The sequence below is a fragment of the Narcine bancroftii genome, chromosome 7 (assembly GCF_036971445.1).
Source record: "Narcine bancroftii isolate sNarBan1 chromosome 7, sNarBan1.hap1, whole genome shotgun sequence".
In the NCBI taxonomy this organism is placed as follows: Eukaryota; Metazoa; Chordata; class Chondrichthyes; order Torpediniformes; family Narcinidae; genus Narcine; species Narcine bancroftii.
In genome coordinates, this window is record NC_091475.1 from 75,834,660 (window position 1) to 75,861,477 (window position 26,818).

A 26,818-nucleotide genomic window follows, 5' to 3' on the forward strand; every position below is an offset into this window, starting at 1 on the left:
GTCTGGAACCTTCTCCTGGAACCATCAGGGGCGCTTTGTGGACCAGCTCTGCCAATGAGGTACCTATACTGTCCTTAGGTGCTGTTCGTATACCTAAAAGTACCCATGGTAATTCATCAACCCAGTTAGGTCCCTGTACACGTGCCATTAGGGCTGATTTCAAATGCCTATGCAACCTTTCTATTAGCCCGTTGGATTGTGGGTGGTTCACAGTTGTGTGGTACAACTTGGTTTCAAGCAGAGTGGTCATTGCTGACCACAAACTTGACGAGAATTTGGCACCCCTTCAGATGTGATGTGTGCTAGCAGATCAAAACGTGATATCATGGAAATGAGGTCTTGGTGCAGGTGTTGGTAGTCATGTCTCCTAGTTGAACCACTTCTGGCCACTGCGTTGCCCGATCCACTATAGTGAGAAAACGGGAATCACGTGACACTGGGAGGAGGCCTACAATGTCCACGTATACATGGCCAAAACTATGATATGTCGGCTCAAAAGATTGTAGTGGGGTTTTAGTGTGTTGCTGTACTTTGGATGTCCGGCAATGAGTGCATGACTTCACCTAATTGTTGACCTGTTTTCAAAAGCTATGCCACACAAATCTGTAGGCTACCATCCAGACTGTCATTCTGATCAAGTGATGTGCCAACCTGTGTACCACATCAAATACCTGCCACCTCCACGCCACTGGAATGATACTGTGCTGTTGTAATTAGATAAGAGGCTGAAAAACAGTTAACATTATGCTTTGATTGTGTGGTCAGACTTAACATGATATGTTTGAACTCTGAAGTTGAGGGTTAATTAATCCTAGTAATCATTATTGTGGAAATCTCCAGAACCAAGCCTGAACAAAATCCATTCTTTAAGAATTATAAATTCCAATACTTGTAATGGTTATTAAACACACATTTATTTGTATGTATTGAACATCAGTTTTTATAGAATTTTAAAATATAAATAAATAATTGATACAAATTGGCTGATTAACAATATTTACTGTGAAAGCATCAATATCTTTAAATGCCAAAGCATTGTTTAAAACTTACTTCCTAATTTGAGTAACCAAGCTTGTAAAGGGTTTTTCCCATGCATACATCTTGATGATTCGCATTCCTGATATCACCTCATTCATTGTTCGAATTCTGTTATCTGTCAACCTTGCAGTTTTGCCCCTATGAATAAGAATTTAGGGAAAGAAACATTATTGAAAGTGGTAACATTTTAAATTAGAGCTCTCCAAATATCTTTTCAGTAACCTGATGATGGGCAGTGGCTATTATTAAAAAAATGTATAAACCTTCCATAAAGGATGAAGGTTGACTTTTCCACACACCTACATACCATGCACTTATCCAACCAGCTGATCTGTTTCCACCCTTCTTCAGACAATGCATTCCAGTTTTCAAAATTTGATCCATAAATTTTGGATAATAGCAGATCATAAACCTAGCTCCCATTTTCTCAAGATGACAAACAGTAATGATTATTACTGTTCTTTTTATTAGCACCCATGTTGGGTGATCATCTTTCCAAAATTATGAAATGGAACATTTAAGAATTAAGAAAATGGAATGTCTCTTCCGGCCTATTTTATGACCATGGTTTGTATTGGCCACATGCACATGATTTTACAATGTGGGAGACCATCTCAACTTAAGTGGCACCCTCAAAGAGCACAAATTGATTCTATATTTCAATGAGAAACAAGTTTGAATTTATTTCTGTTGACACAAGTGCTTCTTTCCTAAAATATGTTTATAAACATTGGTTGGATCTGGCACCACTGAAACAAGTATCGATGATGCAACATAATCAGGTTCCCAATGCTAATGGTGAGCATGCCCCTTCATGTCAGGAAGCAAGGTGATATTACAAGTACGAACAGAAATTAAGTGACAGTAAGGCATGGCAGCACTTTGGTGCCATAATAAACATGAAAGAAACAATATATTCGCATGATTAGCTGGGCAGTTCCCAAATAGCCCATGTGCACATCAAACTTTTGTAAATGTGGTCACTACAAAAAAATAATCACCTATTGTTGGAAGAATTTATTTTTTTTAAATCCCAGAGTACCACCCATTTCATTACCATTTCCAATTAGCGTAAAGGAAAACATCAATTCAAAGAAGCCATTACCAAAAGAGAGTAGTCTATTGTAGAAATTTGTCTGTCTGTGTACAAGCATTGTGCTGGGCTATGTGCAAGGAAATACCTTCTCTGACATTACAATTCTGCTGCAAAGGATGACTGAATACCACAGAAAAAGAAAATGAAGGGCAAACATAAAGTGATGCAGAATGTGCCATGGCTCTTCCCATCTCTTCTCTGTCATGCAATATAATCACGACTGATCTTTTACCTTTGTCACTTTCCTTCATCAACTGGATGTCCCTTGATTCCTTTAACATCCAAAAATCTGCCCGTTTCTGTCCTAGAGATTGCCAGAGGAAGCAAGAGGGAGTAAAGTAAGGCCTAGAAAAGGCTGCAAGAGCTATAAATTCTGAAGGGTGAAAGTGAACAACCAGTGATATGGTACATGTTGGTAACATGTAGATAGGAATGAAGTCTTGCCACAGGAGTTTATGGATAACTATTTGAGAGCAGATCCTCAGAAGCTGTAATTACTAGGTTGTTTCCTGTGCCATAGCTAGTGGATACAGAAATAGGATAGGTCAGAGTAATATGTTGCTGAAGGGATGGTATAGGAGGATAGGCTTTAGGTTCCTGGACAGTAGGACTGTTTCTGGAGAAGGTGGTAGATTACACTTACAGGAACGGGTTCAAAATACTTGTGAATATGTGCTGTTGTGGAAGATTTAATCTGAGCTAGCAGGGGAAATGGAGGTCAAAAAACATGTTCAGATTAAGAAGTACAGACACCTGGAGGAGAAAAACTTAGTAAATCTCGTAGGCAAAACAGGTAAGTAAATATTCATCAGGGGAAAACAAGATTAAGATAGATGGAACTGTACCTTTCATTAATAATGCAAGACCACAATTTTGTTGACATCACTAACTTCTTTCACACTTGCAAGTGATCCCAGGAATTAACTGCCAATCGGCATTTAAAATGCCAAGTGTGTAAGTAAAATCAGCTCAACACCAGTGTCAGATGACATCATCTCAGGCCGGGGATTGACGGCCTCGACCTCTAATACAATCCCCGGCGTCTGCAGACGCAAATGTGAACGGGTAACTGCATTGTGGGATTGAAATGACCCAAGTTTTTGCGTGTGCAGGAACATCAAGGAAAAAAGATTAAAATTAAAGTATAAATTTTGCCGTGCACAAGTCGCAGTAAAGAGAAAGAGAGAGTGGAAATAGCAATAGCAGACAATTTTTTAAAAATCTGGGAAAATTGGTAGCACTATAGTGCACAATTTATAAAGACCGTGGGGAAAAAAGCAATGACAGACCTGACTTCCCAGAATGCCGTGCAGCAGAAAAACCACTCTATAAATGCTCCATGCATGCAGCCAGGCATATAACATTTCTCTGCTGCGAGTCTTTCTGGGAGGGTAGGTCCGCTATCACTTTTTTCCTCATGGTATTTATAAATTGTATACGATAGTGCCACCAATTTTCCCACACTGTATAAATTGAGCGCTAAAGCACTACCAACTTACCCGAGCTGTTTACAAATTGTCCACTATTGCTATTTATTGCTAACATTTTCCCTCGGTCCCTTATAAAGGTGTAAATAGGTCAGCACAACAACAACAGGGGCTGAAGGGCTCATACTGGGCTGTACATAAAGCTTCTTTTTTTTCTTTGGCTTGGCTTCGCAGACGAAGATTTATGGAGTGGTATCTCCACATCTGCTGCAGGCTCATTGGTGACTGACAAGTCCGATGCGGGACAGGCAGGCACGGTTGAAGCAGTTGCAAGGGAAAATTGGTTGGTTGGGTGTTGGGTTTTTCCTCCTTTGTCATTTGTCAGTGAGGTGGGCTCTGTGGTCTTCTTCAAAGGAGGTTGCTGCCCGCCGAACTGTGAGGCGCCAAGATGCATGGTTGGAGGCGATATCAGCCCACTGGTGGAGGTCAATGTGGCAGGCACCAAGAGTCCTTGTACCTCTTCTTTGGTGCACCACTGTCTCGGTGGCCAGTGGAGACTTCGCCATAGAACACGATCTTGGGAAGGCGATGGTCCTCCATTCTGGAGACGTGACCCACCCAGCGCAGTTGGACCTTCAGCAGCGTGGATTCGATGCTTGCGGACTCTGCCAGCTCGAGTACTTATATGTTGGTGATGAAGTCACTCCAATGAATGTTGAGGATGGAGTGGAGACAGAGCTGAGTGGAGACACCCATGATTCGGAGCTGAACAGGAGCGTGAGTATGACAAGGGCTCTGTACACGCTGATCTTTGTGTGTTTCTTCAGGTGGTTGTTTTTCCAGACTCTTTTGTGTAGTCTTCCAAAGGCGCTATTTGCCTTGGCAAGTCTGTTGTCTATCTCGTTGTCGATCCTTGCATCAGATGAAATGGTGGATCTGAGGTAGGTAAACTGGTTGACCATTTTGAGTTCTGTGTACCCAATGGAGATGTGGAGGGGCTGGTAGTCATGGTGGGGAGCTGGCTGATGGAGGACCCAGTTTTCTTCAGGCTGACTTCCAGGCCAAACATTTTCGCATTTTCCTCAAAACAGGACATCATGCGCTGAAGAGCTGGCTCTGAATGGGCAACTAAAGCGGCATCGTCTGCAAAGAGTAGTTCACAGACAAGTTGCTCTTGTGTCTTAATGTGAGCTTGCAGACACCTCAGATTAAAGAGACTGCCGTCCGTGCGGTACCGGATATAAACAGCATCTTCATTGTTGAGGTCTTTCATGGCTTGTTTCAGCATCATGCTGAGGAAGATAGTAAAGAGGGTTGGTGCGAGGACGCAGCCTTGCTTCACGCCGTTGTCAATGGAGAAGGGTTCGGAGAGCTCATTGCAGTATCTGATCCGACCTTGTTGGTTTTCGTGCAGTTGGATAACCATGTTGAGGAACTTGGGGGGGCATCCGAGGCCCTCTAGTATTTGCCAAAGCCCTTTCCTGCTCATGGTGTTGAAGGCTTTAGTGAGGTCAACAAAGGAAACTTGCAGTCAGACGAAGTGAGAGGAAATTTCCAGGCAAACGTCCAAGCAAAGCTCGAGGATACAAACTGCCTCACGGACACATCTCCTGAAACCCTCTGGGATCAGCTGAAAATGGCCATACTGCAATCCACTGAAGAGTACTGGGCTTCTCCTCCAGGAAAAACAAGGACTGGTTTGATGAAAACAACCAGGAAATCCAGGAGCTGCTGGCAAAGAAGCGATATGCCCACCAGGCTCACCTTTCAAAGCCTTCCTGGCCAGAGAAAAAATGAGCCTTCCATCTTGCATGCAGCCATCTTCAGCGCAAACTCCGAGAGATCCAAAATGAGTGGTAGACTAGCCTCGCCAAACGAACCCAGCTTAGCGCCGACATTGGCCACTTCAGGGGTTTTTATGAGACACTAAAGGCTGTGTACGGCCCCTCACCCCAAGTCCAAAGCCCGCTGCGCAGCTCAGACGGCAAAGTCCTCCTCAGCGACAAGATCTCCATCCTCAATTGATGGTCAGAACACTTCCAATCTCTTTTCAGTGCCAACCGCTCAGTCCAAGAATCCGCCCTGCTCCAGCTCCCTCAACAGCCCTTGACCTCATCCAACAGCTGGATGAGGTCCTCACCCGGGAAGAGATATATAAGGCAATTAAACAACTGAAAAGTGGCAAAGCAGCAGGTATGAATGGAATCCCCCCCCAGAGGTCTGGAAGGCTGGCGGCAAAACTCTGCATGCCAAACTGCATGAGTTTGTCATGCTCTGCTGGGACTAAGGAAAGCTGCCTCAGGACCTTCGTGATGCCATCATCATCACCCTGTACAAAAACAAAGGCGAGAAATCAGACTGCTCAAACTACAGGGGAATCACGCTGCTCTCCATTGCAGGCAAAATCTTCGCTAGGATTCTCCTTAATAGACTACTACCTAGTGTCGCCGAAAATGTCCTCCCAGAATCACATAAAGCTTAATTATTTAATAATTAGACATGATTAATTTTGTTCAAATATAAGATCATAATACATTGATCAGGATTTAGGACAGGTTCACCATTTCTCGATGCATCATGATGTCACAAGTAGAAGGTAGAACAGTCCTAACCACGGGGATGGCTTGTTGCAAGTGTGAAAGCATTCAGTATCCCAGTTAGGAATGGTCAAGTGTGAAAAGCCAAACCCCTATTCCAATCCCAGGACAGTAAATGGCCAATTTAGTGGCACACAAGTGTGAAAGGGGATAAAGATTCATAGTGAAACAGGAATTTCAAACCTTCTACACCAATTCCACTTGACTATTCATTCCATATCCCTCTTTGCCCTACATATTCAAGAATCTATCCTGGTGATTCTTAAATGTTGTTACTGTTCCTGCCCCTATCACATCTTCTGGCAACACATTCCAGAAACTAACTACTCTCTCTGTAAATAATTTACATCTCACATTTCCTTTGAACCTCCTGCTTTGTCAGCTTAAAATCTAACCCCTTTTGCTTTTGGCACCCATACCATGGGAAATATAAACCATTTTTTTTAAATTTAGACATACAGACCACAAATCCGTGCCGCCCAATTTACATCCCATTAAACTAACATATTTTTAATCATATAATGCACACACACATTTAATGTGCTGAAAATCATAAAAATGTATGAAAATACTTTTGTTTAATGCACACACGCAAATAACATGAAGGTGTAGTATTCAAATTCCTAAGCAATTTGCATTTAAATGGGACATGAGACAAAACACACATCTCAGTGACTGCCGCCACAGTTAATCTCCCACAATTAACACCCAATCAACTTCCCCCAGAGGTCTCAATCTCCCATTATATAGATGATATCTTGCTGCAACACATTAACGTGCTTTGGAGAGGAATCACTTAAATAGATTGAAGACAGGCTTCAGAGTTAAGCAGGATTTTAATTCTAATGTTATCTCAAATCAGAGGCACTTGATATGTTAATCTCCACCCTCAGGGATGGGTCTGGGCAATTAACATTGATAAGGGGCAGTGCCCAAGCCAGAATGTCCTGTTTATAGGAATACCATGGCATTCGGTACAAAGAGATATTCCCAATATCAAAATTTCCCACGCCCACTATAAATTGTGCCCATTATTTAATTGCTGCTATTAAATTCCCACGCTCCCTATAAATTGCCGGTTTGACTTCCCACACCCACTATTAATTGTGCACGTTCTTTCAACTTGTAAAAATATTCTCGTATAGCGCATGTTCACATATAACACAGTACATCCTTCAAGTATGGAGACCAGAATTGCAGTCTCACCAGTACCCTGTAGTTGCAACATGACCACTCAGCTCCTAAATTCAATCCCTCTAGCAATGAAAGCCAACATTCCTTTTGCCTTATTGATAGCCTGCTACAACTGCAATTTTGCAATTTATGAACAAACGCTCCCAAGTCCTTCTGCACGTCAACAGAATGCAATTGCTTGCTATTTAAATAACATTTTGATCTTCCATTCTGGATAACCTCGCATTTGCCAACATTGTTCTCCATCTGCCAGACCCTTGCCCATTGACTTTATCTATATCTCTCTGCAGACTCTCCTTATCCTATGTACAATTTGCTTTTCCACTCAATTTAGTGACATCAGCTAACTTTGATACACTACACTTAGTCCCCAATACCAGATTATTTATGTATACTGTGAACGCTTACGGGCCCAGCCTCAACCAATGCAGCTCTCCACTCACCACCAAATGCCAACCAGAAAAACACCCCTGCATCCCAACTCTCTGCTTTCCATTGGTTAACCAATCCTCTAACCATTCTAATACATCACCCCCAATTCCATGCATCTTCATCTTATGGATGTCTTTTATATGGCACCTTATAGAATGCCTTCCGACAATCCAGGTAAACAATGTTCACCTGCTCTCCTCTAACTACCGCACTCATTATATCTGCAAAGAACAGTAAATTTATCAAACAGGGCCTGTCTTTGCTGAAACCATGATGCACCTGCCTGATGGATCCATTTTGCTCCAGATGGCTTGCTATATCTTCTTTAATGAGAGAATATGACAAATGGAATTTAAACTTGACAAATGCAAAGTGATTCATTTACTGAAGGCAAACAATGGTAGGATGTAATCAGTAAATGGAAGGGTCTTAGGTTGTGTTGGTGAACAGAGAGCTCATATCCCTGAAAATGGCAGTAAGACGGTGACAAAGGTCATGATGCTTGCTTTCATGAGCTGGGATATCATGTTACAGCTAGGTCACAGCTGGAATAATCTCTGCAGTTCTACTCACCACACTACAGAAGGGATGTGATTACACTGAGAAGGTGCAGAAAAGATTCAACAGGATGTTGCCTGGATAGGAACATCACAGCAATAAAGAAAGACTGGATTTAGCTTGCTTTATTTTCCCAAGAGCAGAGGAGGCCGGGAGATGACCTAAAAGAGGTGCAAATTAAGATTAGGAGGATCGATGTACTGTACTAGATAGCAAACTAATTTTCCCTCAGTGGGGTTATCAGGGAATGGGTTTAATAGGGGAGTACAGAGTTCAAAGGAGATTTGAAGCAGAAATTTTCACATCAAGGGAAATAGGAGTCTACAATGTGCAGAATCTACCTCCCACCACCATAGAAGTGGTGGAGGCAGATAAGAATAAATAAACAGCAGCAAGACAAGTGCATGAAACACCAAGACACAGAAGGTTATGGACCTAACAAAGTGATTAGGGTGGCAGTAGGGTATATAAGTAGCATGATGTGGGGAGCCAAAGGGTATGTTTTGGTGCTCTGCTGTATGACTCCACAACTCCCTTTGTGGTCAAAATATCCATTGATTTTAACTCTGAATAAACTATTTACAACCCTGGTGTTGAGAACTCCAAATAATCTTGTTTCTTTTCTTTCTTTCCCTACCTTCCTTCTTTCTTTCCCAAATTTCACCTCATCTCATATTATCCTGAGACCATAACCGCTAGTTTAGGCACAACCAAAATAAACAGGCTTGCAAAATCCATCTATCACTCCTACGGAATATAGATTTGTTTTCTGATGAGCAATGTATCTAATGTTACTAGCCCAGAGGACCCCAAAACCCAGCAGCAATAGATATTCACCAAGACAAATGGTTACTTAAATAAAAGTTGCTTTTAATTATCTTTAAACATGGAAACAAGATCTAACCTTATTACTATTAATTTAACTAACCTAATTTAACCCCCTTCTAATTCTAAGCTCATGTGTATGTAATGTACACATAAGTATGTAATAAGATCAGAAAAGTTCTTTGATTCAAGGTCCAATCTCACTTCTCATTCCTCCAAGTTTACTGGTTGCAGGCAATTCTTATACTGTGTACAGAATTTGACATTTATGAAGTTCACCAGGCTTTGGTGCTTGAAAGGTAAATGGTTACCAGCCAGGAAGGTTCTTGTCGGTTTTCAGAGAGATTTGTTGTTCGCTGGACACCCACAACTGATTCCTTGTAACCAGGCACTTCAGTGTCTTGCTGAAGAAAGTTGCTCCATCAGGGTTCTCCAGATGATGACATCTTTCTTTCAGGTCACCACAGACTTCCTTCTTGTTTCTCTTATTTCAAATGAAACATTAGGCAGCCAGTCCTCTCCTCTTTCATGAACCACAAGGGCTTTGACCAGGCTGAACCAAGCACTCAGAACCCATCTTCCAAATGGGGTTTTCCACAAGCATGCCAGCTTGTCCTGTACCAGTCCCAGCTGCTGCTGATGACTGTAAAACTGCAGAACTGAATTCTCTCTCCCTCTCTGAGAGAAAGCCTGTTTTTCTCTCTCTGCTTGCAAAACCACATGAACCCTCTTAGAACAACAAGTTTCACCCAAGACAGTCTGCGTCTCTGACAAGCTCTTTCATCTGTTGCCTTTTTATAAACAACAATCCATTAGTGAAGTCTCTTGGGCACTTCTCCAAAGTTTTTGCAAAGGCTCTTGGCGCCGGCCTGTCTTGTATGAGCAGAGCTCCAGTATTTTAAATAAGATCGGTTTTAAAGTGTTTGTATTTGACCAACACTAAAAAAAACTGCCCCAATTTATCTCCCAAAATCATATCTATATACAATACAAACACGGCATAATCTGTCACACTAATCATTCATCAGAGTTCTCAAGTCAGAAGCTCCCTCAGGAATATGTTTGCTTACTTTGCCTGTAATGATGAAGTTTGCTGCCACTTTAACCCTATCCCATCCACCACACCACCACCAGCCCCCCCCCCCCACCACCACACAGAACATTCTATAAAGAAAATGGAACATTACAGCACAGTACAGGCCTTTCATCTATCTTGCTATCTTTATGACATCATCACTGTCTTATTCAAGATAAAGGGACCACATCTCCTATCTGAGTAGAGAGTACAAGGCCAATTAAATTTAAAGGATTTTGTAGGATTTCTGAGGGTTCAGAGAGTGTGAAACAGCAATCTTGCGGTGATTCAGGATTCCATGAAGATTTGGATCTCTATATCAGGGACAGCTCATGGAAATATGTTGGCGAAGACAGGAATCATACAAGCAGATGCTCACAACAGTAGTTTTAGTGGGCATGGCTTGCAAATGAAATTATTTGGCATGTATTATATAAATGTGTAATAGGCAGTACCATGCAAAAGTCAACCACCCTATTTTTGGTCATGGCTGCCCATCCAAACTCCTGACGCTTCAACCCAGGCTGTCCACTCTCCAGACCTTCTGACACCCAACAACCATCTCTCATCTAGGCCCAGGCAGCCTGCCCACCGGAACTCCCAAATGCCAGGACCTTGGACTCAGCTACCCAATCATCGAGCTCCCGACGCCCCAATCATGGACCCAGCCACCCACCCATCCGAGTTCCTAATGCCCCAACAGCGACTCTTCACCTTGTCCCTGGCTTACCGCCCATTGGAGCTCCCAATGCCTCAAATGCTATCCCAGCCACACACCCACCCGAAATCCTGAAAGTGGACTTGCTGCCCACCCACCTATCCAAGCCCCAAGCGATGCAGGCATTTACCGCGGTCGAACACAGTATGCATGTAATCGTCTACCCCCTAAATTTTATCCTAAAAATTGGTCCACAAAATTTGACAATTGCGCAAGTATATTGGTATGTGTACTATTTGATTATTGAAATTAAAGCAAATTACAAGTTTAAAAACTACCTACATGAATAATTATTACATAATGGATTTCTTAATATTTACATAATATTTTTGTAACTAAATGTGACTGCACGAATAAAAACATTTTTTATGTCTTGTGGCTCTCAAACATCTGAAGCTTATTGTATGTGGTTTTTATGTGCAGCAAGTTTAGCCATCCCTGCACTCTAGGTTATCACTCTTTAATTTCCAATTGATATGTGGCCAGAAAAATAAAATGGTCCAAGAGTTCACATGTCCTAATATCCTCAGGTAGTAAATCCACCATTCTTTAGTTTGTAAACTGCAAAAATCTGTGCTACCCCTTTTTGCCTTGGATCCTCAGGTGCACCTGGGACATTTGAGCATGACTGTGATGAGACCATCAACAATCATCACCACTTCAAGATGGGGTTCTAACATCTATACTGCAGTGGGGGATCCTTAACATTTTATCAGAGAGAGAAGGATAATGAATTAAAAGATAAAAATGCAGGAGATATGCTGCAGGCCTCGCAGCATTCATAGGAGGTACAGATGTACAGCCAACATTTCAGACTAGAGCCCTTCTTCAAGGAATGAGTAAAAAGCAGAAAGGTGCCTGAAAAATTTAAGGGAGAAGGGATAAAAGGACAAGGATGGAGGAGCACAAGCCAACAGGCTAAAGGTGTTCATTGGACATGGATAGGAGGAGAGGAGAGAAGAAAAGTGAAAATTGATTTGGTCGAGGGGGTGGGGGGAGATTTGGCTCTGTGAAAGACTAACAGAAACCAGAGAAGTCTATGTTAATGCCATCTGGTGGAGGCTGCCCAGATGGAATATGAGGTGGTGTTCCTCCAATTTGCAGTCAGTGTCAGTCTGGCAGTGCAAGGGCAGGATTTCCTGTGGTCACGGGGGTCGATTCCAATTGTTGGGACAATTGTTGGGAAGAGAGGAGTGGCAGAGGAAATCATGGAGGGAATGGTTCTGCAGAAGGTGGAGAAGGGAAGATGTGTCTAGTGGTGGGAAAACGTTGTAGGTGGCGGATATGGCGGAGATGATGGGGCGATAGAGGGTAGTAGGTGTAAAGGTTGGAACCTCGTGTTTTTGCTTTTTATTAAATTTGTGCTCTTTCGGGAAAATTGTCATTTGTTGCATTGCCATGGTTACTATGACATCATGTGTTGTGGTGTCCGGGCGGACTGGGAGTTTATACTTCATTCTTCAAGGAATCGTGACAGAGACGGGAGCTCGAGATACTTTACTTTGAATTCACCTTATTTCATCTTCATTCATCTTATGCTGTTTATTTCCTTTACATCTGTTTAAAGTGGAATATCATTTTCACTATTACAGTATGCTTTGTTTACTCATTGCTATGAAAATCCCATTGTGAAGTTCTGCAAAATGTTTATCCGCTTTTATCAATGAATTAAAGCTATTTACAGCTGAACTATGAAGTTTGATTTATTGAATTAATAAAATGGTCATTCGGAATTTTGTTGCTTAGGTTTCTTTGAAGATGACATGTCTTGAAATTGGGAAATACTAGAACTTGGAAAGTGTCATCTATAGTAGGTGAGGACATGGGGAATCTTGTCCTTTTTGCACATTGAGCATCGTTGGCCGGAACAGAAGAGTGGGTAATGGAGGATATGCGGGTGAGGGCAGAGTTGATGGTAATTGAGGGCAAACCACATTTTTCGAAGAAGTCGTCTTGTTTGATCTCACACAAAAAACTTTGTCCTGGGAGTAATGGCAATGGAGAAATGGTGAAAAAGAAGAGGAATCCCTCCACTAACTGTTGTCTGTTGCTTCGAATCGTAGAAAATAGGTGCAAAAGGTTATTAAGCCCTTTGAGTCTGTTCCACCATTCAATATCATGGGTCTTCAGTACCTTATCCCTGTTTTATCTCCATGCTTTTTGATCCCTTTCACCCTAAGGGCCACATCCAACTCCCTTTTAAATATATTTCTTGAACTGCCTAAACAACTTGCTGTGAGGCTTGGCCCTTATGTTTAAATTGTTACCCCTAGATCTGGACTTCTCCAGCACTGGGAAAAATCTAACCTGTTGAATCCTAGTTCACCCAGTCTTTCTTCAGACATCTACCCTGCCATCCACAGGACCAGTCTGGTGAACCTTTGCTGCACTCTCAATTGCATGAATGTTCTTCCTCAGATTAGGAAGCCAAAATTGCGCACAGTACTCAAGGGGTGGCCTCCCCAAGGTCCTATACAATTGCAGTATGATTTTCTTGCTTGCAGGAGCATTTTACTGGTAATGATAAAGCAAGGTCCTCTCTGAATGTCTGTTACGTACATCATTCCGAGAAATTCTCAAGGATCCAAGTGCACCAGCTCAACAACCAAACAATGAAATCAGAGCTTGCTGAATGATAATGACCTTTACATACATACACATGTATAAACAAACTCATGAATATACAGACATACGAATATACATACACACTGACACATATATATGTATATACTATATACATGTGTATATAAAATGTGTGTGTACGTACGTAAGTGTGTGTGTGTGTGTGTGTGAGTGTGTGTGTACAGTACAGGTGCTCTTCAATATATGATGGGGTTACGTTGTGGCACACCCATAGGTTAGTCAAAAAAATGCAAGTCGAAAAACTACCATTTTTTATAATTCAATTTTGAATACTTTTATTCCATACTGAAAAAACATTAATGCGCATGCCCTTACTGGGGAGGGTGCTTCAAGAACTGGTTTCTTTTTCCCCTCTATACAATTTGGCATACAAACAGTCCTGACTTTCCCCAGTGATTCCACACAGGGAACATATCTTGGCGATGTAGTACAGCTCATTCTATCAGCAATTGCCCAAGTGAACAGTGGGAATGAGAGCAGGAACAGAATCCTGGCACAAGATGGCTGACAGTCAACAGCCCAGCTAACGGGGGTGCTCCTACAAGAATACCAGTTGGCCCTTGATCCGCGCCTGCTGGGCTGACCTCTAGCTTCCCATGGGATGGCACAGTGGCAGCCATCTGGGATGGTTTCCAGATGGGGAGCACCAGGTATTATGGAAACCGTGGTGGAGACGCTGGGCAAAGAAAGGGCTGTGGTACTTCAGCTACAGGGAAAGCTAGATGACCTTGCACTACCTCCTGACAGTTGTAGGTGGTACCAGTGCTCTTGTCTGTGGGATGAGCTGCACATACATCCCAAGCAAGTCAGCAAGACCATATACGAGAGTCAGTGACTGACAAAGAAACAAACAGATAGGGAGCCACTTCCCGCAGCCTGACACTACATGGAAAGAAGAATGACCCTTTCAGTTTGTGGGGAGTTGGTAGGCTGCTGTCATTTTCCTAAAAAATACCCTCACCTTTCTGTTGTGCCTATCCATTTATTCTGAAGGCACTTGCACTGTAACAACATATTTACCTTTTCTAACAATGTTTTAATTTCTTCTTTGTAATTATGTTTTCATGTTTTTTTAATGATTGACGAGTGGTGTGATTTTCAAGGGGTGAAATGTTGTCTGGATTGTGGAGGGTCATGCGGCCTCTTCATCTGGTACCTGGTTGGATTGTGGAGGGTCCTGTGATCACTTCGTCTGGAACCTGATCAGAAGTTGCATCACCTGGCAATCAAGATTGGACTCTGCCCACCCATTGGTACACAGCTGACAAATTGCCCCTTTAATCAACTAATTACCTGGTCCGAACCCTCAGCTTACTGCACCTTAAAGTTCATCATGTGCAGTAACCCTTTCTTTTTTGATCTTCAGCCCTGATACAAACCCTGCTGTGGACAAAGCTGGAGGAGTCGCTGGCAAGGTGTGCACTACATTGGGATCGAGGCTATTGTGTACTGTTGCAGTTGTAGATAGTATCTGAGCCATGTCCACTTTAGACAAGAACAGCGAGTAGCATATTTAGTCGCTGGTTGTGATAAGTTGGTAAAAATAGTTGTTTGTATCGGTTCGGTAGTATTTAAAGTCCAATGTGTCTGGATTGTACTGTGCTTTGTGAAAGTGTTAGCAGTTACTGGTGTCCATAGTGTCAAGACTGGCTGCATTGTGTTGTGTGATTGAGAATACTTGCATGGATTATCCATGTTGTGAGCCCATACTGTGTTTCAATAAAGATTATATCTGCATTCAGCATGTGTCCAAGCCCATTATTCTTTGAACCCACCAACTTTTTACTTCCAACACAACAGTAATAATCAAGTCCAACCCCCCTCGTTGAGGATATAAGGAGCGCAGAGGTAGATATAGTGTATTTTGATTTCTATGGATAAAGGATTTGGTAACCAATGGAAAGCAGAGAATTAGAGTAAATGGATAGTTCTCTGGTTGCCATCAGTAGTGAGTGGAGGGCCGATGAGATCAATGCTGGGCCCACAACTGTTCACAATTTACATTAACGATTTAGAAGAAGGGACTGAACATGTTGTATTTAAATTTAAGTTTGCTGATAATGCTAAATTGATGGAAAAGCAAATTGTGCAGATTCTGCAGATATAGACATACAATCCTTTATCCGGAACCCTTGGGGGACAATATGTTCTGAATTTTGCATTTTTCCAGATTTCGGAAAGCTAGTTTTAAACCCACCCGAATTGTGCAGCCGTATCCACCGCCTTCCAGTCACACTGCCGTCTCCCCCCCCCTCACCCGCCCAACTCGCGTTGCCGGTCTCCCACCCGCCTGACTCACGCTGCCGATCTCTCCCCCTTGCCCGCCCGACTCACCCTGCTGTCTCTCTCCCCACCTGCCGGATTTTGGAGGTTTCCGGATTTTAGACGTCCGGATAAAGGATTGTGTACCTGTACTAAGTGAGTGGGCAAGGATCTGGTACAATATTGCTAAAGTTTAGACCATCCACTTTGGAAGAAAAAATAGATCAGATAATTATTTAAATGGTAAAAGAATGCAGCAAGCTGTAGCGCAGAGAGACTTGGGAGTGCTGGTGCATGAATCACAAAAGGTTGGTTTGTAGGTGAAAAAGGCCGATAAAGAATGTAAATGGAATGCTGGGCTTCACTGCTAGAGCGATTGAATTTAAGAGCAGGGTAGTTCTGCTGCAACTGGACAAGTATTCCTGAGGCTACACCTGGTGTACTATGAATAATTCCGGTTTCCTTTTTTGAGAAAAGATAGTCTGGCTTTGGAGGCAGTGCAGAGGAAGTTCACCAGGTTGATGCCAGGGATGAGAGGGTTATCCTATGAGGAGAGATTGAGTCTCTGCTCACTGGAATTCAGAAGAAAGGGAGGTGATATCTGAAAGAAACATAAAATTATGACATAGGAGACCAGAACTGGAGGGCATTCAGGGAGAGTTGATTAAGGCAGAAATGAGAAACTGCTTTTCCCAGAGGAGTGAGTCTGTGGAATTCTCTGCCCATGGAAGTAATGGAGGCTGGCTCTTTAAATATCTAAGAGCTTTGCATGGAAGGAATTAAGGGTTAAGGGAAAAGGTAAGTAGGGGGAATCACAACCAGATCAGCCTTTTTATTAATGGTGGAGCAGAGTTGATGGCCAGATGGCCTTCTCCTGCTCCTTGTTCTTACATTCTTAAAAAGTGTGCATCACCTCAGAATCATACATCATCTACTGTATATTTAGATGTACAGAACTACTCCACTGTAACTATATTGAAACTTGGTATTGAATGGAATTAATTGAACGTGCACTTTCACCAACGATTGCAGAAGTTTAGGCAATTAGTCAACCTCAACTTTAAGAGCAACAAGGTATGGCCAATGGATGGTTGCCCACACATGAATCTGAAACGTGCCACATGAACGAAATCATGCTGAAAACTTGTGCTCTGGAAGATTTATTACAAAATTCAGATTTAAAATCTTCTTTCTTTTTTCTTTGGCTTGGCTTCGCGGACGAAGATTTATGGAGGGGGTAAAAAAGTCCACGTCAGCTGCAGGCTCGTTTGTGGCTGACAAGTCCGATGCGGGACAGGCAGACACGATTGCAGCAGTTGCAAGGGAAAATTGGTTGGTTGGGGTTGGGTGTTGGGTTTTTCCTCCTTTGCCTTTTGTCAGTGAGATGGGCTCTGCGCTCTTCTTCAAAGGAGGTTGCTGCCCGCCAAACTGTGAGGCGCCAAGATGCACGGTTTGAGGCGTTATCAGCCCACTGGCGGTGGTCAATGTGGCAGGCACCAAGAGATTTCTTTAGGCAGTCCTTGTACCTTTTCTTTGGTGCACCTCTGTCACGGTGGCCAGTGGAGAGCTCGCCATATAACACGATCTTGGGAAGGCGATTTAAAATAATCACTTGGAAAATTGCATAAACATGAATTAATCTTGGAAAATAGATCTCGATGAAAGGATCCTACCTCAAAACAGAAAACCACTTCCCAAAGATACTTTGCACCGGCATCAAGATGAGGAGAACAGCTATTCCAGCCAAGCAAGATGGTCCTATTTCATACCACAGCAGTGCTATCACTGCAATTGCTTGCAATGGTCCAACCCAGACGAAATGTAGGAATATGGTTGCCTGGAACAGTTGGGATAAAATATAACAGATTACAATATCGAAGTTGGAAGTTTTAAACAAGTAAAATACAATATAAAAAGCAACAACATTGACAATAAAATTTCTCATCTACAAGCACACATACATTTGCATACTAAAATCAACTGGCGGATATTTGAAGCATCTATTACATCAGGTCATTTGCTCAAACTAAGACTAAAAAATATTTTCCTGAAAATAACTGACATAACTGCTGACCGGGGCGGGGAGGGGGGGGTGGTGTTTAATAACCTGTGCTCCTCCCCCTTCCCATCTTTTTATTCAGGGGCCTGTCTAATTTTCAGAATTTCTCAAGCCCAAAATGTCAACTGCCTTGAGCTTTCTCAGGATGCTACATGACCTGCTAAGTTTCTTCAGCACCTTTGTGTAATGTTCTGGACCATAGCATCTGCAAATTTCTTGTTTACCTCCTTTTTATAGGAAATCTAATGGCCAAGATTGCAAGATACTGTAGAGTTGTGAATGAATCTCAGGGCATCAAGCCTCTCCTCCATCGACTTCATCTACACTTCCCAATGCCTTGAGAAAGCAACCAACATAATAAAGGACCCATCCCATTCCAGTCACATTCTCACCACCATCCCATCAGGCAGATCACGTTCAAGCTCAAATTGATTATCAGAGCACATACATGACATCACATACAACCCTGAGACTCTTTTTCCTGCAGGCTAGACAAAATTTCTACTTATCAATAGTGTAAACAATACTCAAGAAAAAGAGAGAAATCTAAACAAACAGCAAATACAGAAAATATAAAAATTCAGTAATAAATAATGTATGAACTAAGCATCCCTAAATGAGTTTCTGAGTGTTGTTCATGAGTCTGATGATGGACAAGTAGCAAGTGCTCCTGAACCTGGTGGTACAAGTCTTGTGGCACTCATACCTCTTTCCTGATGGCAGCAGCGAGAACAGAGCTTGTTTTGGGGAGTGTGAATCCTTGATGATTGTTGCTACTCTCCAACAGCAGTGTTATTACTGTAGCTTTTCTCAAAGGTGGAGATAATTTTGCCTGTGATGTACTGGGCTGTGTCCACTACCTTTTCCAGAGCTTTCCACTCAAAGGTATTGGTGCCCCTATACCAGGCCATGATGCTGCCATTCAGCACACCTTCCACTACGCATCTGTAGAAATTTGCGAAAGTTTCGGATGTCATACCGAACCTCCGAAAAATCCTGAGACATAGAGCTACTGACGTCTTTTTTTCACAATGACATTAGTACATTGCATCCAGGAAAGGTCCTCCGTGATAGTGACTCCCAGGAATTTAAATTTACTCACCCTCTCCACTGCTGATCCCCCATATAATATGATACAAATTTTAAAACACACACCTCCAGATTCAAGGATAGCTTCGTTCAAAGACTGTTATCAGAATTGAACAGACCTCTCATTTGTAAAGGATGATCTCTTACCTCAAAAACTACTCCATCACAGCCCTTGCAGTGTTTTAATTGTACTTCCCTCTTTAACACTATACCCGTACTTAGTATTTTTGCACTGTTGTATCCATGTAATAGTTCCTTACTATTTACTACTTTTCACTATTCTCGATATATGTAACAATAAACAATTCAATTCAATATGACTCTCCTGTTCCATTTCCAAATGTTTTTGCCAGTAAATTAAGAGCACAGATGTCCTGGCACAATAAATCTGGAACATAGTGGATCTGAGTATAACACAGTAGATTTTAGATGTGCTGTGTCTTCCCTGTACCTGGGAGAAAGCAATAAATCAGATAGTCTTCCCACTTTATACCAGGTAAAGTTCAAGACCAGCCACAACTTGGTTAATCTATTGAAGAATGTGGTTAATAGATCACCCGTTTACTTAAGTTATTCTTATTTCAATTTTATTGAATGCAACACTTTCATAATGGCAGATGATCAAGCCTTTATTTAAAATCTTATCAGGATTTTGAAAATGATAGTTTAGTTCTACTTATGATTGCATTTATAATCATATGATTGTATCTTTTTCACCCAGAGGATCGTGTTGCTTTTTTCTTAGAAACCAGTGGGCACGGGTACTTTTACACTGAAGAAGCATCTCAATGAGCACTTGAAATACTGAGGATTAGATTCAAGATTCTGCAAAAGGGTGACAATAACAGGCCTCAATGATTACCTCCCTTTGGCACTGACCTCCAATATCATAAAATGCTTCGAGCGTCTGGTGATGGAATGTATCAAAGCACACCTCCCAGAGACGTTGGGCCCATTTCAATTCACCTATAGAAGAAACCATTCATAGCCTTGTCCCTTCACTCTGTCCTGACACACCTGGAGAATTGGGCCTCATAAGCCAGGATGCTGTTCATTGACTTCAGCTCGGCGAATATTACAATCATTCCCCAGAGCGGACAAAAATGCTGTTCTCGCTGGGACTCAACAACCCTCTCTGTAACTGGATTCTGGACTTGTTAACAGAAAGACCACAGTCAGTCTGGTTTGGTGGCAGAACATCAAGCACCATCACGTTGAGCACTGATGCACCACAGGGCTGTGTGCTCAGTCTGCTCCTGTTCATGTTACTGACCCACGACTGCATCACCAGATCCAGCTCCAACAATGTCATCAAGTTTGCAGATGACACAACAGTCATTGCCCTTTTCAGCAACAACAATAAGTTGCATTACAGAGAAGAGGTGAAAAATATCTTGATATAGTGTGAGAGCAATAGACAATAGGAGCTGGAGTAGGCCCTTCGGCCTGTCGAGCCAGCACCGCCATTTTACAGATCATGGCTGATCACTACCATCAGCCATACCCTTTCCAGCCTTATCCCCATAACCCTTAACTCCTTTGCCCACTAGAGTCTTATCTAACTCTCTTTTGAACATAATCAGCGAATCTGCCTCTACCACCCTCTGTGGCAGAGCATTCCACAGATTCACACTTCTCTGGGTAAAAAATGTTTTCTCATCTCCGTCCTAAAGGGCCTACCCTGTATTCTTAAACTATGCCCTCTAGTCCTCTTCTCCTCCATCATTGGGAACAAGTAATCCGACTTCACCCTGTCTATCCCCCCGATAATTTTGTATACCTCAATCATGTCCCCCCTCATCCTTCTAAACTCCATCGGATACAAGTCCAGTTTTTCTAGCCTTTCAGCATATGTCAACCCTGCCATCCCTGGAACTAACCTTGTAAATCTGCGCTGCACACCCTCTATAGCTAGTATGTCCTTCCTCAAAATTGGAGACCAGAACTAGACGCAATACTCCAGGTGGGGTCTCACCAGGGCCCTGTACAACTGCAGAAAGGCGTCTCTCTTCCTATACTCCAATCCCCTCTTTATGAAAGCCAACATGCCATTAGCCTTCTTCACAGCTTTCTGAACCTGCATGCTAGTCTTCAGTGACCGGTGAACAAGTACTCCCAGATCCATTTGCTCCTCCCCACTCCCTAGCTTGTCTCCATTTAAATAATACTCAGCTTTCCTATTATTGCCCCCAAAATGGATAACCTTACATTTGCTCACATTGAACGTCATCTTCCATTCAGCAGCCCACTCCCCCAACCTGTCCAAGTCCCTCTGCATTTTCCTGACATCCTCCTCACACCCCACACCGCCACCCAGTTTCGTGTCATCTGCAAATTTGCTCAAGTTATTAATAATCTCCTCATCCAAATCATTTACATAAATTGCAAACAACTGAGGACCCAATACCGATCCCTGCGGCACTCCACTCGTCACATCCTGCCATCCTGAAAAAGACCTGCTTACCCCAACCCTTTGTTTCCTATTTCTTAACCAATTTCCTATCCATGTCAGCACCTTACCTCCAATACCATGCTCCCTGATCTTGCCCACTAGTCTCCCGTGCGGTACCTTATCAAAGGCCTTCTGGAAGTCCAAATACACCACATCCACTGGCTCTCCCAAGTCCACCCTCTTTGTCACATCCTCGAAAAATTCCAGAAGGTTAGTCAAGCATGACTTACCCTTAAGGAATCCATGCTGACTAGCCCTTATACTATTATTTCTGCCTAAGTGTTCTGCTATTACTCCTTTTATGATAGACTCCAATATCTTCCCCACCACCTGAACAGAACCTGAGCAACAACCTGAATCTCAACATGGAGAAGATGAAGATAATTGTGGACTTCAGGAGAACCAGGAACGAAACATCAACAATTCTGTGGTAGACAGAGAGTTCCAAGTTCCTAAGAGTTCACTTAACTAGTGGCCTATCGTGGTCACATATCTGTTGTCAGGAAGGCACAACAGGGATTGTACTTCTGAGAAAACTGAAACAGGCAAGTCTACCAGCATCCATTATGGCAGAAGCTCTATCTACAGCATCCTGGATGGTTGCATCACAGTGTAATATGGTTGCTACGGAGAAATGGATCAGAGATCAATCCATAGGACCAAGAAAATGGCAGTGAGGATCACTGGAGTATCTCTCACCACCCCACAGCCACCCACCCCCCCTCCCCCCCCATTGATGTCATCTACTAGGTTCATTGTCTGGAGAGGATGTGCAAAATCATTGAGGACCCTTTGCACTCTGCACACAGCATCTTTCAGCTGCTCCCATCAGGAAAGAGATACAGGAGGATCAGTGGCAGCACCAACAGATTGAGGTGCTGCTTCTTCCCATGTGCATTGAGAATGCTGAATAACCAAAGGAACTACCCAAAACTCTCATATTCATGAAACAATTTCTTTATACATATGAATACTTGTCCTGCATATGTATTGTTTGCCTGTGTGTGATGTTATGTCTGGTTGTGTTTCTACATGTTGTGCACCAATGACCAGAGAAGGCCGTTGCATTGGGTTGTATTTGTGTAATTAGATGACAATAAAATAGAAGTAAATGAGAGTCCCTTCAGAGACGACAAGTGTCCATGAATTCCTCCACTGCCTCCAATGTCACCCCATGTTTTTTTTCCCTGCAGCTTCTGTCATCACACAGCCTTCTACCCTGTCCAGCACTTGGGGCATTCAGGTTACATCACTTCGACTCCAGATCCAAACCACCAAAGTGTTAGGAAGCTGTCAGCACTGCTCGCCATCAACATCCTTATGTATCCTTAACCCAATACCTAGCTCCCAAAAACCAGTTGCCAGCAGCTTGGTACAAGTCCCATTGGCCAAATGTTTGGAGCTGGGATTAGTATCAATAGCTACTTGCTGTTCTGTATGGACATGGCCAGCCAAATATTTCAGTGCTCAATACTCCATGATTACAATGGATTGCAATCTCACTCACATGAACTTTACCACCAAATAACTTCTTTCTTTGGCTTGGCTTCGCGGACGAAGATTTATGGAGGGGGTAAAAAGTCCACGTCAGCTGCAGGCTCGTTTGTGGCTGACAAGTCCGATGCGGGACAGGCAGACACGATTGCAGCGGTTGCAAGGGAAAATTTGTTGGTTGGGGTTGGGTGTTGGGTAACTATATGCCATATTTATTACCTGATCGAACTTGTTTACATCGTTGGATAACAGGTTTACTATTTGGCCTGTGGTTGTTTTTGCCATTGCAATGTTATTGAGACGCAGTGCCTGAAATATATAAACATAGCCATTAAACAGTTTGAATTCATGCCAATAATTCAAAGCAATAAAGCAAGTGCAATGCCATACTAGTTACATTAAGGTGAGCAGAGTGTTTATTTTCATTTCCCACTCTTTTTATTAGGCCTATCTCTATGCATGATAATTATAAGCTCTCAGATATGTGATTAGCCTAGGTTTGCATCTTTTCTAAGCACAAGTGTTAGTAAATTTCAGGACTGCCTAATTTCCTGGACTATTTGACTGTTGTTATACTACTCTCTGCACTTATTTTATCTATTTATAAGTTTGTTTATATTATTACTATATGATCTTCTGAATGAATTAGATTGCAAAACAAAGGTTCTAACTGCATTTCATTACATGTGACAAAGAAACAATTCAATTCAAAATGTGAAAAACCTAAACTTATAAGTCAAGTTTAGCCAGCAATTCACCAACTGCAAGAAGTCTTTGGTTTCTTTGGAAACTGATTTCAGATAAACATGGTCCTCTGTGTGGAAAAAGCTTGCTCGTTAGATAGTCTTTAAATTTCTTCCCTCTCATTCTAAACTCACCTGAATTGGAAACCAATCTTCCCATCCCATCCACCCTTCTAACTTTGAAGATGATATTAGGCTGGGAGGTGGTGCGAGTTGTGAGGAAGGTTCCAAGAGGCTGCAGGAGGACTTGAACAGATTAAGAGAGTGGGCAATTACATGGCAGATCCAAAACAATGTACATCAATGTGAAAGTATCGACTGTGGTGGCAATATCTTGATTTTATTATGCGAAAAATGAGAAATTAAGAAAAGGGGAGGTGCAGCGAGATCTGGACGGAATCATGGTTCAGTAGTCATTGAAGGGTGTAATGCAAATACAGCAGGCAATGAAGAAAGCAAATGCCATGTTAAAGCAAGAGGAGATATTACTGCAGATCTATTAGGGCCTTGGTTAGGCCACGCCTTGCGTATTGTGTACAGTTTTGGTCTTCTAACCAGAGCGATTACAGAGAAGATTCACCAGACTGATTTCTGAGATGGCAAGAGTGAATAGATTAGGGTTGGAAATTTATATTAAAAAAAAGGGATCCTACTGAATGAAACAAAATTCTGTCAGTACGAGACAGATTAAATGGAGGAAGAATGCTTTGTGTTGGGGAAGTGCAATACAAGGATCTCTGTCTGACAATGGGACTGCGATCAAGAGAAATTTTATCGCTCATAAAAGTTGTGAATTTGGGGCTTCTCTGCCAGAGAATTTTTGAAGCCAGTTCATTAGATGTACAGATGCTCCTCTACTTATAATGGGGTTACTTTCCGATAAACTCATTGTAAATAGAAAAAGCATAAGTCGATAAAGAATACCGCACCAACTGAACATCGTAGCCTAGTCTACTTTAAATGTGCTCAGAACACTTACCAGAGCCTACAGCTGGGCAAATTTATCTAAAACAAGGCCTATTTTATAATTAAATGTTGAGGTCATTTTATTCCACACTTAAAAAAAACAATTTTTAATCATATAATATAGTGCTAGCCAAAGCATCCATCAGCTGTTGCATGATAACCAATAATGACAGTCACATCAACACCATCATCATAACTTTGAAAAATCGTAATCCGAGCAACCATAAGTAGAGGAGCACCTGTATTCAAAAGGGAGAATGTAGTGGCTCTTATGGCTAAAGGGATCAGGGGATATGGAGGAAAAGCAGGAATCAGGGTATTAAGATTACATGATCAGCTATGATCGTAAAGAATGATGGTGCAGGCTCGACGGGCTGAATGGCTGACTCCTGCCATTCTGTGATTCTATTATTCCATCCCCTTAAGGCCTTCCCACCATAATCATAGAAAGTACAAGCCTTGTCTCAACACCCCTCCCCCTCATACCCATCTAGTGCCACAAGAGATCTTCCAGGTCAGGCAGAGATTTATATACCCTTAACTCAAATTAAACTACTGCAATCAGTGTACTCTCTGTGACCTCTTCTACATTGGTGAGACCAAACATGGACTGATAACTATTTTAATGAGCACCTACACTCTGTAGGTCAAAGCTGGTACTCCAGGTTATTATGGGAATGGTTAGGGAAGATGGTTAAAGGTATATCTGTCCTTGGCCTCATCCACTGACAGGGCAAGACCATGCATAAACATTATATTCCTCCTGGACAGCCTTAAATCCAGCCTTAAGTATGAATAATTATTTTTCAAACCAATTTCAAGTACCGCTCACCTGCTTGCACCTTTTTACTAAGTCGTTCTTACTTTTCTCTCTAATCTTTCTCTCCCTCCACAGATCCATCTACACCCTCACCTCTGTCCAATACCCTAATTCTTTGACACTCCCCAGCTTCTTCTCCACCCCCATTACACTTGATATCACCATTCATACTTTGGGCCCAGTAAAGGGTCCTGGTTCCTGGTTTGAAACGATGCCTGACCATTTCTATCCATGGATGCTACCTGACCCAGAGTCCTTCCAGCTATTCATTGATCCTTATTTCAATTACTCACTATTTCTAATATGTCGTCCTTCCTGATACAAATAAGCTCCAGAATATTAGCATTCCCCATCCTCAACCTTCCAACCTTCATATCCTTCTCCCCAGTGAATACTGAAGGAGTATTAATTTTGGACCCCACTCATATCCCCTAGCTCCACACACAGATAATTCTTTCATCCTTGAGGGATTGCACTCTTCCATTAGCTATCCTTTTTTACTTCTAATACACAACTTCGATTATCCAAAATCGGATTCTCTGAAATCATTTATCCGAAAATATTTTAAATTTCGGATAAATGAGGATATCCAAAACAAATTGGAAATCCTCATTTATTCGAATTTATTTCGGAGCCAACCTGACCAAGGTTGAAAAAAAATTCCACTCAACATGAAATTAAAATGATCATCTTCATTTCAGGTAACTCCTGAGTGCAGATTGCTGTTCTAAGAGGGTCATGTGGTTTTGCAGGCAGAGGGAGTCAAACAGGCTTTTCTCACCGAGAGAGAGAGAGAGAGAGAGAGAGAGAGAGAGAGAGAGAGAGAGAGAGAGAGAGAGAGAGAGAGAGAGAGAGAGAGAATTCAGTTCTACAGTAGCAGCTGGGACTGGAAAATGGCAAGCTTGTAGAAAAACCCCATTTTGAAGAAGAGTTGTGAGTTCTTAGTTCAACCCTTGTGGTCCATACAAGAGGAGAAGACTGACTGCCTAATGTTTCACTTGAAATAAGAGAAACAAAAAGAACTCTGTGGGGGTCTGAAAGAAAGAGGTTACCATCTGGAAAACCCTGATAGGGAAAGTATCTTCGACAAGACTCTGACGTGGCTGATTACAAGGAATCATTTTGTGTCTAGTGAACAACAAATATCTCTCTGAAAACCGACAAGAACTCAATCATATGGCTGCTCTTCATAGACTGCAGCTCAGCTTTCAACACCATTATTCCCTCAGTGCAGGTCAAGAAGCTCCAAACCCTGGACCTCTGCAACTCCCTCTGCAACTGGATTCTTGACTTCCTCTTCAGAAGACCACAGTCAGTGCAAATTGGAAAC

General features: G+C 42.3%; 1 protein-coding gene across 7 annotated transcripts in view; it reads right to left on the reverse strand.

Annotated features, from left to right (window-relative positions):
• The window catches only part of abcc4 (ATP binding cassette subfamily C member 4 (PEL blood group)), a 394,241-nt gene that overhangs the window by 255,210 nt on the left and 112,213 nt on the right, over window positions 1-26,818 (reverse strand). For 6 of the 7 annotated variants that reach the window (XR_011341954.1, XM_069890346.1, XM_069890347.1 and 3 more), the window contains exons 5-7: window positions 23,179-23,268; window positions 17,539-17,702; window positions 1,051-1,176 (exon numbers count right to left, since the gene is read on the reverse strand). Coding sequence is in view for 6 of the 7 variants with exons in the window: in XM_069890346.1 (XP_069746447.1) it covers window positions 1,051-1,176; window positions 17,539-17,702; window positions 23,179-23,268 (380 nt within the window). In the remaining variant the exon portion in view is untranslated. Of the gene's footprint in view, window positions 1-1,050; window positions 1,177-17,538; window positions 17,703-23,178; window positions 23,269-23,837; window positions 23,896-26,818 lie in introns of those variants that run through there. The other variant, XM_069890349.1, reaches the window with a different exon arrangement.